This window comes from Semicossyphus pulcher, unplaced genomic scaffold (genome assembly GCF_022749685.1).
Source record: "Semicossyphus pulcher isolate SPU_LCO1_2020_fin unplaced genomic scaffold, fSemPul1.0.p SCAF_21, whole genome shotgun sequence".
NCBI classification, from domain to species: Eukaryota; Metazoa; Chordata; class Actinopteri; order Labriformes; family Labridae; genus Semicossyphus; species Semicossyphus pulcher.
In genome coordinates this window covers 512,412-527,097 of record NW_027211695.1, presented here as the reverse complement: position 1 = coordinate 527,097, position 14,686 = coordinate 512,412, and the positions used below count along the sequence as shown (strand labels likewise).

The 14,686-nt window shown below is 44.1% G+C and overlaps 1 protein-coding gene across 2 annotated transcripts in view; it reads left to right on the top strand.

Annotated features, from left to right (window-relative positions):
• The first annotated feature begins 5,351 nt into the window (after positions 1 to 5,351).
• The window catches only part of adam19a (ADAM metallopeptidase domain 19a), a 171,399-nt gene continuing 162,064 nt past the window's right edge, over positions 5,352 to 14,686 (top strand). Inside the window, exon 1 of one of the 2 annotated variants that reach the window (XM_069671980.1) lies at positions 5,352 to 5,550. In XM_069671980.1, the coding sequence (XP_069528081.1) occupies positions 5,421 to 5,550 (130 nt within the window). In that variant the 5' untranslated portion in view covers positions 5,352 to 5,420. The remainder of the gene's footprint in view (positions 5,551 to 14,686) is intronic. The other variant, XM_069671981.1, reaches the window with a different exon arrangement.

The window sequence follows — 14,686 nt, the reverse complement described above, 5'->3', positions numbered from 1 at the left end:
GATGTAACGTCTGTTTGTGGTTAAAACAATCATCTTCCTCTGTAACAAAAAGGTCTATCTCTGTAGGGATCCTTTCTGTCATGTTGTCACACACTTAGAAGAACAATCTGAGCCTGTCAGTGGAAACAACAACTTTTAGAGGACGACCTTTGATCAGGCTCATTAGCTCCCAAGCGCCCAGGTTAAAAAATGTTGTATTTAACCTTTAATAGTAAGCTTTTTTCTATGTTACTGTGTACTTATGTTCAGTAGAATAACTTCTATTACAAGAAAGAAGAACAACAGTCTTTCTTTAGGCCTCCTCTGAATGCTTATGGCTCCTAAAGGCCAAGTCAATCTTATCTCTCCTCCCTGATGCCTTTGCTTGACACCGTGCTTTCTCTGCCTGAGCAGCCTGAATGGGGTGATGGATTTAAACGTGTCTGGGTGTAAGCTTTTGACCTTTCAGACTAACAAGTGGAAGTGACAATATCCCCCAAACCGAGCCGAGCAGCAACAAAAAACAAACCATTCTGTGGCACGGCTCAGTGAGCGAGCGCAGCGTCCACTCTCCTCTCCCAGCGGCAGGATAAAGAGTCACTGAAGTGGTCGTGTGGCAGAGGAGACATTTTCCAGATGAGGTGAAATAAATCCGTCTTATCCAGCAAACCCTCCTGCCAGCTAAGTCTAAATCCTCCCCATAATTCCAGAGTCAAAGAGTGTGAGCATGACACCAGCACGACGCGGCGGCGGCAGGGGAACGGATAGACAATGACTGCGGGCTTCATCTCGTCCTGCCAGCGTGCTCTGAGTGCTTCACATCCTCTCATTATGGAGTAAGCAGCTCGCCAGCACATGATCTGAGTCCTCTGGAAGAAACTGATAGCTTCTCTGCACTCGACCGAGCTGTGGATGTTATTTTGTTCTGTGTCTGATAGGGCAGAGCAGAGGGCAGTACAGCCAGTAAGCCCATGTGAGAGCTGGAGCCTCTGATAGTTTGATTCTGAGGTGGAGGGATGGAGGAAAAAAGATACGATTCAAGCTGCTCAAAATGTTAACATTCAGTGTTGCTACGAGTGTAGAGCTCAGAGTTCTAATGAATATTGAACAGGTCATCAAACTGAAGTGCTGACCAAAAACAAGGACATTCTTTTTGCACTACAGCACCCAAACCCTTCTACGTACTGTTCCACGTAACCTCACAGTTAAATGGTTATCGAACAAATCAAAGGCAACAAAAGGGAAACAAGTGGAATCCTGAAGTCCTAAAATAGGTTTCTTTTATCAAGTTATCTTATCCGATGTTTTAGTCTTAGACTTATCTTGTTCACAAGTTGTTCTGTTGCTTGTATAAGTTCTTTTGTGAGCACAGCATGTCATCTTGATTCAAAAGTTATCTTGTTGGCACAATTATTCCAAAAGTAGTTACCTTAGATCTATTTCAGTTGTTATCTTGTCACAAAAAGTTGTCATCTTGTTAGCACAGGTTGTTATCTTGTTAGCATTGTTAATAATTAAACGTATCTTGTTTGCCTGAAATCAGCTGTGCACACATGTTATCTTGTTAGCACAGGTTGTTATCTTGTTAGCATGGGTTGTTATCTTGTTAGCACAGGTTGTTATCTTGTTAGCATGGGTTGTTATCTTGTTAGCACAGGTTGTTATCTTGTTAGCACAGGTTGTTATCTTGTTAGCACGGGTTGTTATCTTGTTAGCATGGGTTGTTATCTTGTTAGCACAGGTTGTTATCTTGTTAGCATTGTTAATAATTAAACGTATCTTGTTTGCCTGAAATCAGCTGTGCACACATGTTATCTTGTTAGCACAGGTTGTTATCTTGTTAGCACGGGTTGTTATCTTGTTAGCATTGTTAATAATTAAACGTATCTTGTTTGCCTGAAATCAGCTGTGCACACATGTTATCTTGTTAGCACAGGTTGTTATCTTGTTAGCATGGGTTGTTATCTTGTTAGCACAGGTTGTTATCTTATTAACACGGGTTGTTATCTTGTTAGCATGGGTTGTTATCTTGTTAGCACAGGTTGTTATCTTGTAAGCATGGGTTGTTATCTTGTTAGCACAGGTTGTTATCTTGTTAGCACGGGTTGTTATCTTGTTAGCACGGGTTGTTATCTTGTTAACACAGGTTATCACACTTATCTTGTTTGCCTGAAATCAGCTGTGCACACACGTTATCTTGTTTGCAGTAAATCCTCCTGACTGAACATGAGATCACGCTGATGTGTCAGAGGAAGTGTTAGAAAGTCACTATCATACTGGGTAACTTTGTGCACCAGAATGTTTTAATTTTGGACATTATACATTTCTCTTCACTCCTTAGAGAGCTGTCACTGTTTCAGCAAAGTCCCATCAATACAGTAATCTACATATTCACATATATTTGGATGTGAGTAAATGGCAACCAAATTGAAAATGGAACTGTGATGCATTATTCATCTGTCTCATTTTCATAACTTGGTGAGAACTGAGAAGCAATAATTCATACATATTGAATAGAGAGGGGGGTTTACTGTGTACCACTCACTTCTCATATTATCTCCCCCCTTTTTGAGTGTATTGACCGCTCCAGTTCTTGTGTGAAGTCAGACATAGTCAGCTGCCACATACGGACTGCGAGCAGAGGTTTTGGCAGTGCTCAAATTAGGTCAGCCATTAGTTCGTGGAGTGCCGTTTTAAAGCCTCAAGTTTAGCATTTTGACCATCACCATACTGGTTATTTTTGAAGCCATAAGAGTGTCATGTGTGGACGAGAGGATGGATACACAAGTGGTTAAGTCCAGTGACTGAATTATGCACAGGCTGCCACAGATAAATCACTGTATGACAAACACTGAACGAGCTAACAAGCAGGTATGGTGAGCACAGGCACAGATAGCTGCTAATCTGTGCTAACATAAAATAGAACGTGTATAAACAGTGTGTGAGACGTGTTGGACAGTCTGTTCGTCCAATAAAGCGCACACACAGATTATCTGTCTGATATTTACATGAACAAATCTCCAAAAGGCTCCAACAGCACAAACACGGCCCAGAGGTTACGTTCAGTGACTGAGTTAGCTGAGGGGACACCTAGCAGACAGCTAGCAACTCCCACCTGTCACTCAAAGAGGCCACGCCCCTAATGCTGCATCACTTTAAGCCTTAATATAATGTAAACAGGTGAGCTGTCTAAAGATTCTCCCCGTACAGTTGTCATGAAGAGAGAAATGAGCTATAGAGACCCAAACTGTTTTTTGTACCAGGCTGTAAACATGTTTATTCCTGCTGTAAAGTTTAACATGGGGCTCTATGGGGACTGACTCACTGCTGGAGACAGCCTCAAGTGGACACCAGAGGAACTGCAGCTGTTGGCACTAGGTAGGCTAACCACATCCTGATTTCAGCTCCATATGTAACACACAGGTAAATATGAACTGATGTCGGATTTAAGTTTTGAGTGGAAAACAAACAGTGGAACTGGACTGTTAAATTTGATTAATCAAGTTTATCATTTGAAGCAATATTACGCTCATACATTTCCATGAAAAGGCACTGGACTTCTGAATCTTGAACAAGTATGACACTTCTAATCTATTTAATTTTGATCAGTTTATCAATTTCTAGTTTCATTAATAAATTAACTTATGTGATAAAACGTTTGAAACTGACTTCATGACACGAACTATTCTGATCTGTTATCAGGTGTGTGACTCGCAGACGAGTCATTACATCTTCTGGAACGTGAGAGCAACATCAATCAGATCCATGTCTTGTTTTCTCAAGCGCCAAGTGACGTCAAGTTAAACACAGTTAGACTATTACCGGATGATGGTTGATTTTGACTTCAAAATAAAAGTCCAAATTATTTTGAGGGGGAAAAAATGGTGTTTTACACAAGTCAGATAAAAGTTGTTCTCAGAGAAACGCATAAAGACTTCTTTAAGACCAGACACTAGCTAGAAAGCAGACAATAAAGCATGTACTGTAAATATAACGTGATGGTGTTTCAGTGCCCTCTTTGTCTGTGGACGTGCAGCTGCTGCAGGCCGCAGATGTGACAGCTGCAGTTTATCAGGCCGAATAGCCCGCTGCTAAAAAGGCCGGGAAACAGGTGTTTACTCTTTTAAGCACACGGTGAAAGGACACGCAAATATTATTGACTTGGTCCCTGAATAAAGCTGATGTTTATGTACTGTAATGTCCTGCCTGTGCCTACAGATTTGAGGTCAAAGTCAATCTTTTCCTACATATGGTAAATGATCTAGATCTTTATTTTAGCACAAACTGTGTAAGAGCATAAAATATCATGTACAGTGAAACAAATAGAGACACAATGATTTTACAGTCATTTAAACCTCAGATTCTGTTGACAAAGTCCCCAGTAATCTCCACCTGACAGTTAGGGCTCTGTTGAATGTCAGGCATTGTTAAATGTGCTCTGACTTTTGCAGGAAAATATAACGAATTAAAAATATGTCATATCCACTGGCTACAACTCCTGGTTATCTGCATTTCTTTTCTACACTCTTGTCATGATAGTTCAGTCGTTTAAAGACCATACATGAGATAAACAATAATCATATCCGATCCCTTCGTTGCTGAAATGTTTAGTTTTAGTTGTGTAACCAACGTTTGAATGAGCCAGTGTCACATCAACGATCAGTTTGTGGACTACGATTCTGAACTATCGACTTTGGCCGATGCCATGTTTGTTATTTCTCTTTAGAGGTGACCATATTTGGATGAGATGATGGAGCTAGAGAGGAGTGATTGGCTATGAAAGGCTAAGTTACCGGCTAACGCTAGTGCTACCTTGGTTAGCAAAGTGCATCTGTAAATCAAGGTAACCATTATTGTATGCTAGTTTTTGCTAATGCATAACAGGCTTTAGCCAAAATGTATTTCATCTGAAGGTCAACAGCCGACTCCTCAAAGTGTCTGAAGGCTGAACATGACATGTGTAGGTCACTGTCGGAGCGACTTGTCAATCAGAGGTAGCCCCGCCCTAACCCCTTCCCCTCTTCCTGGTCTGTGTGACTCTCAATGGGAGCATCAGTGACTAACTGAACATCATGCTGTGTTGAAGAAGACTTGAAACTAGAGACTGAGACCATAAACTCATTAGGAACATGTTTACTGAGGGAATAAATAAGGAGAGGAGGAGGAGCATGTTCTCATAGACTTCTATAGGAGCACAACAGTGGAGTCGCCCCCTGCTGAGCAAATAATGAAGCTTTTAGGCATTTCTGCATCAGCAACATCTACTTGTTATATAAAGTCTCTATTTCAACATTGTCATCAGGATTTTATTTTGACAGTTCAGTCAGGAAGTGGTGTACTGTACTTCTCCGTGTTTGACTGTTGGAGGACTAGGAGAGGGAGGCAGAGTTGAACAACGGCGAGGAAAGGGAGGACGGTCGGCGGTACCGAGGGTCACAGGGATGTACAGTAAACACAGGCAGAAAAATGCCCAAATTTCACCGGCAAAATGTGGACGTTTACTCGTTTTTCTCTCTTTTCTGTTGCTGAACGGAGAACTGGACCGAGCCAGCGGAAACACCGGAGAACAAGGTAAAGAAAAGAGCCGACATGCTCCAGCGTAAAACTTCTTCTAGCATCACCAGTTGCGTGTTGAAGCGATGAAACCTCATACATAAACATGTGAAATGTTTAAAGTGTGTCATCCAGTACAACATGTTTTATTTAAAGTGATAAATGTGTGCTGTCATCGCGCTGAAACTTTTCTATAGATTAATTAGCCGTTTTATAAAGAAGAGCGCTGGGTGTGCCAAATTCCATTTAAAAATCTGGCAATTTAACGCCGCCTTTCTCCTCAGGCAAACACGCAGGGCACACATCGATCACAAAACCTTTCCTGAATATTATGACTTTATTCTTCACATTTCCATTCACTGCATCCAAAACCAACTGAATAACAGTGTGATAACATCTCTCCTTTCACCACCGAGGCTCTGTGGTTACTCCCACCAAATATTGTAGATGCTCGGTTTGAGAGGGGAAATAAGGTTACACCGCTCGAAATGTTGAAAGTATTAAGTTGCGGTTTATATGCCGAAATTAACTGAAGACGTCAGTTGTTCTAACGTCAAGGATTTTTATGTTTTCTAGTACGTTTTTATGTCATCGTATACAAGAAAATGTAAATTTGCGAGAGTTTCCACGGGTTTTCGGGTGAGCGTGTCTTCGTCCAAGCGCGGCTTTAACTACATCTATGAATATAAACACATACTTGAAGTAAAAGCCGTTTTGTATTGTAGAAGAACAAAGGTTCGAACTGTATTCATCATTAATGGCTGTTTGTGATTAGCAGAGATGTTTTAAATAGTTTTTCCACCCAAACTGCAGAATCAGCTCCGTCCTCTTTGTGCTGTGTCCATAAAAGGCAGCAGTTTAGAGAAGGAGCATAGCAGTACAGTAGAGTAACCCAGATTCAGCCAATTATATCACAGAAAGTCAGTTTTTATGGACTTTCTGGGTTAAACGACCACAATGTTTAAATTCCAGATTCCTCCAGTGTCTGTCTCGGCCTCAGTTCTGGCAGCAGTCTGAATCTGAAGTGACAGGAAATGAACTTTTAATTCAATTTATTCAGCACCTCCTCACCCTCAGTCGGACTGATAAAGGTCAGCTTGTGTGATAGTTTCTGGTATGAAGATGCATCATCACCCCGCTGCTCGGTCATGTGGACTGAAATACTCCGAGGCAATGAGACTCAAACAAAACCTCCATTCAAAAGAGATATTTGGAGTTAATGTTGTCAACAGCACATGTGTTTTTCTGTACAAAGTTCAACACTGTCAAGTTGTCAGTAAGAGAACACTGTGATAATATGAACACTAGTTCTGTCAGATGCGAGAGAGCACAGAAGCTGTAAAGTTAATTATAAAAAGGTTATTCTGGTGTTTCTAAACGTGAGCTCTTTTGACATATTTTGGGGTCTAAAGGACTAATAGGAACAAAAGGTTTCGGATGTGCTCCAGTAGATGAAACAGGCTGTAATGGCTGCAACATAATCCTTGATGGGTCAAAGGTCGTCCTCTAAAAGTTCTTGTTGTTTCCACTGACAGGCTCAGATTGTTCTTCTAAGTGTGTGACAACATGACAGAAAGGATCCCTACAGAGATAGACCTTTTTGTTACAGAGGAAGATGATTGTTTTAACCACACACAGACGTTACATCGCTCTCTGCACACACACCAGACTCCATTCAGAAAAACAGTTCTTTAACCTTGTAGCACACGGAAGCTGCTTGTCTACCAGTGCCTTCATTGGGTAGTTTGTTTGTGTTGCTGTGTGTTACACAAATCTTTTGTTAGATCTGAACTAACCATTTAAAACACTACATTTGCACAATAACACATAAAAAACGAATCAACTATGGCAGCAGTAGTTTAGCAACTGCTGGGTAAAATGACCGCTTTTGTCAGTGGAGTTTGGTGGCTTTAAACGGAGCCATGTTAGGGCTGTTTCTGGTTTTAAAAAAGCATCTTACCCATGATAAAGAAGGTCTATCTCTGTAATCTTTAAACTGTGGTGAATTTAAAGCTGTGCATATTGTGGAAATAGTTTTAATAACTCTATTTGCGTCGGTCGAGCTGAACTGTAGCATAGTTATGATTTCAGGATGTCCCTCTGTCCGTCCCGCTCTTGAGAAGGTGATATCCCAGGAATGCCTCGAGGAAATAGCTTCTAAATTGGTATAAATGTCCACTTAGACTCAGTGATGAACTGATTACATTTTGGAGTTCAAAGGTCACCGTGAGGTCATATCTGTCCCATTCTTGTGAATGTAATATCTGAGGGGGGCATTAATTCATCTGGTTTACCTTGAAACTGTTTGTAATTATGCTGCAGTCTATAATAACATGTTGTAACTGCAGCCTCCTGCCTCCAGCAAAAGGTCAGAGGTCAGCTACAGAGCTGGTACATATTCAGTGTCATGCTCTTGGAAATGTAGACGGGCAGTTGAACCTTGTTGGTGTCTGTTTTTCGTGCTTTACTTAGAGCACAACGTCAATGAACTGAACATGAAGCTAATAGCTGATAATTAATGAACATTATTTATGAGGCAAATGAATTCTTTGTCTCTGTTACATGTGTGTGCCACGTTTTCACACCTATTTCACTTCTAAAATAAAAAATACTAAATACAAATGAATAAAAAAGATTTTCGCTGCTTTGAGTCAAAAGAATAGAAACATAGGGCGGAGCCTCCGTCTGTTTGAAGCTAATAAGATCAAATCGGAGTCTTTTTCAAATATGAGCAAAGGATGTGAAAGATTCTATCTCACAGTTGTAGCATAATTAATTATATGAATATATTTATTTACTTTCATCACAGTCAGAAGCTTTAATGTGAGACTGATCAAATCTGTGATTTCACATGTTTGAGCCTCCCTGTTTCCAGTGATTCCTCCTTTAATATAGTTGTACCATGTTGACATGAGGGCAACACTGAATGTTCGACACTGTTCGTCAGATTTGGGACAGTAACGGTTTTTTTTCTCTCTCAACACTGGAAATCTCACTGAATCTCTGGTGCTCAAACGAGACTTCAGAGCAAACAAAGATGGCGGCCGACGGGCAGGAAGAACTGGTGAGGATCGCTTTTGAGTTTTTACTGAAACTTCAGGAAGAAAAAAGAACAAACTGTGGATGAAGTGGTGGAGACGGCGTGAACACGGGCTGCACATGTTACTTTACGCTGCACGTTTGTCTCCATGGCTGCGGTTGTTGTGCTTCCTGCTTCAGTCAGCTTGCTCCCTGATTGGCTATCGTCTGGTTCAACGTGCAATCCACAGAGAGCGTGCTCGGCTATCCTCGGGTTCCCCCCACACATCAGGATATCAGATCGAAAATATTGAACATGATTTGAAATCGGTGCGGCCACGACGTTCTCCTGAGCAGATCTGTGAACATCTGACACACCTCAGGAACAGAGATGTTGTCCTCCTTCCTTCATGTTTCACATTGAGCCTTTTGTCTGCAGCATGTTTCCATCAGTTAATCTGCTCAGATCGTAACTGGCTGAGAGCTCTGTAAACAAAGGAGCTCTGATTATTGGCTCTTTTTATTTTTCATCATAAAAACCTCCAACAAAACAACATGAGGAAAGTGCTGCTGACTGTGAGCCATGTAAACTGTGCCGCTTCATCAGGCATCGCATCCTCCGTCTGCACGCTGTCATCATCCCAGCACACGGTGCTGCTGCTTCTTTACTTATTGATAGATTATTGATACATACAGTGCCATTTGATAGCACAAATATGTGACTAACTTTGTTCAGAAACACACACACGTCTTTATAAAGTTTGTGCACCAGAGACGAGTTTGCTTTAATGCTCTCTCTGTGTATCGCTGTGCACAAATATCCAATTTTAATCCTCATAAAGCTGGGAAATGTAGTCTCAGATATATGCAAAAACAAACCCTTCCAATCTTTGTAAAAGGCCACAGCTCCGTGGATGTGATGGGAAAGGTACGCTTAGCATGAGGATCCATTAAATATGTATTATTTCAATATCATCCCTCGTCTGCTCCTGTGCAGCTTCCTGTTCGCTCCACCGAGCACGCGCCGGCTATGAGCGGCCGAGGTGGAGAGAGGTCAAGGTTCGTCCAGGATGAAAACATTTTTATGTTTTCTCTGTGCTGTGACCGACCACCATCACACGTTCACACGTTCACACGTTCACACTGAGAGCTGCGTCTGAGCCATGCACGGGGAGATAAGAAGGCTGAGGTCAGGCCAAACAGTTTCATGTTGTATCACGCGACCTGCAATAATGATCTCATTACACCACCATAGTTAGCGGAGTAGGGTGCTCGCACATATCTACATGTTGAAGCATCCTCTCCTCACGTTGTAAGCTAGCTGTTGCTAATGTAACTGTAATTAGAAACGTCCCAGAACAGGGCTGCACAACTAATCACAGTTTCATAGTTATCACTAAATCAGCATCCACAACAAACACAACGTCTGGATTTAAACCAATAGAAAATATGTCAACAAGCCGAGCTGTCTTTCTGAGCATGCACAGATTGTTCCTGTTGCATGGAGCCCTGCTTTCAACTGGTGTCCACTGAGTGGTGAAAGAAACCTTTTTGTGTACATGTCTGATTCAGGAGGGACGCGTTACAAACACACGTGCTGTGTGAAACATACAGGACAGCAGCTAATATGAACTAGGGATGGGGACGAGTACTCGAGTACTCGTCGTTGACGTCGTGATTCGAGTAACGTTAAAATACTCGTGCACCTGCGCATGCGTTGTTTTCAGCTAAAGTAGTTTAGCTCAGTTACATGCACCCTGTCAGCCGTGAGCAGGAGAACTGATGTCTGGACGACGATAACGTGCTGTGCTGATTCGTGCTGTTACACGTCTACATCATAGAACTGCTAGTTTGATGTTTAACCACACATGCTTAGCACACGAGGAGAAGCCAGCGGAGACGGACAACAGGCAGTCTCACACCTCATGTGCTAGCCCTGTTAGCGCACGTCGTTGTGATGATAACAGAGCGTTATATAGCGATCTCTCTAAGTGCAGCGTTTCCGCTACGAACATTTCGCCGCTGCTGCTTCAGATTTCTACAACGTGTCCCGGAACGACTCCGAGAGATGTCCGCTCCAAACGGTCGTTTGCCCGCTCTCCTCGTTGAGAGCACTGAAACAGTGACAGGAGTCACAGGACGTCAATCACACGTGAAGTCATGGCAACCAAATAAACAACAGCGGGACCTGTTTACTCCTCACAGCGTTCTAACGGAAAAGAGGGTCCGACATCGGACGCTCTCTGTCCGCACACGATCATATGTTCTGGTACACAGTCTAAACCATCCTACTGTGTCTCCGTGTGTCCCTACTGTAAATGCATTGATTGTTGCTGTTTATAAAGCTTATTAAAGGTGATGTCATTCGGTACGTCATGAATCACGTCCCTCGTGCACACGCGGCTCACCTGCTGTTTTGAATTGGGAGAAAATATTAAACTTTAGTGACTGAATGAAGCAGACTGCTGATGAAGAATATTAGATCATATCATCATGTGTTGTGTTTACAGCTTGTTTTTGCTGCCCTCTAGTGGCTGAAATACAACTACTGCAGCTTTAAATGTTGTAAAGGGTGTAAACCATCTGTACATGAGTCAGCACAGAGAGCGAGACTGAGTCACGGCCCGTCAGTAATCACGTTTCTCTCTCTGAACCTCTCTGCTGTTATCGAGCAGATCGATCACTAACTGACCCAGCACGAGTTCCCACGTCTTCTGTCAACACGTCCTCCTTTGTGTTTGGTCACACACGCAGACTGCCCGTGTCTTCACACACACGTCGCTGCTGTTACTCTCCCTGAGGAGATCAGTCCGTCTCAGTGGGCAGCAGGTGTTACCTTCACAGAAGTGACGGGAGGTTTGATGCACTTTGTTTTTTGCTCCGTTAGAAAGACGAGTGGGCGGAGTTTATGATGTGACAGGTTCAGTTTGAGTGTCGTCTTTAATCAGTCATGAGGATTACAATCCACCGTCGTGCTGCACTCGCACCGTGTACCATTTAGATTAGGAGGCTCGTTAATGGTTCTCAGACAGCGTCATGACCGGATGTTACCTGATGTTGTGACATCATGAATGGATGACTTCGTTTTATAAGAGCCTCCAACCTTCCGACTGAAAGACGACCGACTCTACCACTGAGCCAGGGCGGTGACAAGCACCGGGACGAGGTGACGCTGACAGCGATGATATACTCACTGAAAGCCGCCACACTGAAACACTGCCTGAGAAGCAGCCATGATCTGTGACGGCAGCAGCGTCGCATGCTTGTTTACAGGTGACACACAGACTCTGCAGCTCAGCGCTCAGGTCTCTCTGTGCTCTGAGCTGCACTGATGTGATGACAGACGGACGTTTGTTGTCGATCAGTGATGGAAAACGAGAAAATGGCGAGAACTCCTTTTGCAGCGAGCAACAGGAAAGTAGCAGCTTGAAGCGATGTGACTATTGCACATGTGCACATCACAGATGGTGAAGCGATTTCTCGTGCAGCCCTGTGTAGCTGACCGCATCGGTCAATGTGTCACAACGACTGTCCTCATGAGGCCCATGACAGCGCGTCTGAAGGCAGGTGCGCGCTGCGGACACGGGTGAGGACAGTGGACGAGCAGTGAAGGAGCAGCCCCGCCTACTACCCGAACAAAGTATGCAGAGCCATGTAGACAGAGAGTCGCGTCAGTGGAGGTAATTATTTTAGAGGAAATGTTTCATCCAAACATGCTCTGATATCTGTGATATATATCTCTGATATCTCTGATGGAGCCCAAAGTGACGCCTGCTTTTTTCATGCTGCTGTTTGATGACGTTGTGACTTCCTGACCTGAACTTTTGACCTGATGTCGTTTGATCCTCACCTGACGTGATCTCATAACGTGACACCATGTCTTGTTCATCACCTGATGAGTCGACATCACGTCTCCCTGGTCCTGACATCTTCACCTGGGCTGGCTTCTAACAAATCATCATCATTACACGCCGTCACTGACAGCTGTAGAGCAGCTCGGGGCTCATTTCTGCAGAGCAGTGCATTGTGGGATTCTTAGCAGAGATCAGCGTGATAACGTGGATGCTCCTTTTTTAGATCCGGAGTTGAGTTCTTCAGCGTCGTCCTCAGATAAGACTGCAGACGGTAAATGTTCTGCGCTACATTAACCTGATGTGATGACCTCTCAGAGTACGGCTGCACCATTAATCGATTATTAATCCTGATCATCGTTTTTGTCTCCTCACGATTAAATCATTGACGTTTAAAATGCTTCGCCCGCTACAGATGAAATCAAGCGCTCCCTTAGCTAACAGCCCCTCCCCCAGGGGGCGATGGACAGGTCTGGGCTTCACTTCTGGGGGAGCTGGCAGGTCATGTGATGAGCGCCGACCTCTCAGCAGCAGGTTAGAGAGGAAGAGTGAACAACAGAGACGGTCGGAGAAACTAAAGCTTCACATAAGTATTGATTGGTCGTGTGTGTGTGTGTGTAGGTGTGTGTGAGCTCTTTCCCCGCAGCGTCCTCCACGTTGCTTCCAGTTGTCAGCGTGCATCGTGTTTTCTCACGTTTTGTCATCAAACGTTAAAACAGGCCTCCGTACTCCTCACCGTACTCCTCACCATACTCCTCATCGTACTCCTCACCGTACTCCTCCCCGTACTCCTCATCGTACTCCTCATCGTACTCCTCACCGTACTCCTCACCGTACTCCTCATCGTACTCCTCCCCGTACTCCTCATCGTACTCCTCACCGTACTCCTCACCGTACTCCTCACCGTACTCCTCATCGTACTCCTCCCCGTACTCCTCCCCGTACTCCTGACCGTACTCCTCCCCGTACTCCTCCCCGTACTCCTCCCCGTACTCCTCACCGTACTCCTCATCGTACTCCTCATCGTACTCCTCACCACACTCCTGACTGTACTCCTCACCATACTCCTCATCGTACTCCTCACCGTACTCCTCACCACACTCCTCACTGTACTCCTCATCACTTCCTGTCTGCTGGGATTCACACAAACTCCTCGCTCAGCAGTTTCCTCCTCCAGCATCTCTCCCTCCAACGCGGCCCATTTAGCAGGCGCTGAGGCCGCCCCGGGCCCGTGCTGCACATGCTTTAGTAATGCAGGTCCTGTTCTCCGAGCCCGGAGGAATCTGTATGCAATGATTTGAGAGCTCTTGAAAGCGTGGGCTGTTATTTCCAAAGGGGGGGGGGGGACTGTTCGACCTCCAAACAGGCGAAGTTTCATTAGCCACGCGTTCCCCGACAGCTCCTCGCTCACCTCTTCGCACCGGCTCGTTTTCCAGCAGGCGGCGTGACGGAGAGCGCCGACACCTGAGGAGGGTTTTGTTTGAAGTGTAAGCAGATTGTGTGGTTGTTATTTGTGACGCCCACAGACACCCAGCTCCAGGTCCTCGGCGGTCGACTGTGTGGGCTCCTTTTAGTCATTATTCATTTTCTAAGTGTTGTGTTTACGCAGGGCTGCGGCGGGTAGGTGAGGGGCTGCTGTGCTTCTGCTACAGGCTAATGCTATCAGACCGCACGGCAGCATGGACTGTGATTCAGCTCCACAGCAACATGTGCAGTTTGTGACCTCTTCATGAGGAGAGACACGAACACACACGACTGAGCTGAGAGCAGGAGTCAGACGCTCACAGATTATTAGATACCTTTAATCTCTACTCGATACTTTCACCACGTCAGTGTATTGTAATGATATGTGCAGTGTATTGTAATGATATGTGCAGTCAGTGTATTGTACGTCAGTTAAAGCTCATCCCAGTCCACAGCGTCTGTAGTAAACTGAGTAATCCAACACTTTAAGAACCTTTGAGACTAAACTGTGATCTTTAATCAGCTGATTATTGTCGGTCTATAAACGTGTAAAATGCTCGTCACACGTCCTCAGGGCCCAAAGTGACGTCTTCACGTTGCTCCTTCTGTCCAAGAACTTCAAAACCCAGAGACTCCTCTTTATCAAATGAAAATGGAAGCAGGAGAATCACTGACACCAATAATTAATCATCAACATATTTGGAGATTAATTTTCCTTTGATCGTTTAATCAGTTAGATGTGCAGCTCTCTCTACTGAAGTCTGACGCCCTCTCACATCTGAACACATTTTAGTCCCAGACAGAGTCGGTGTCTGTCAGGG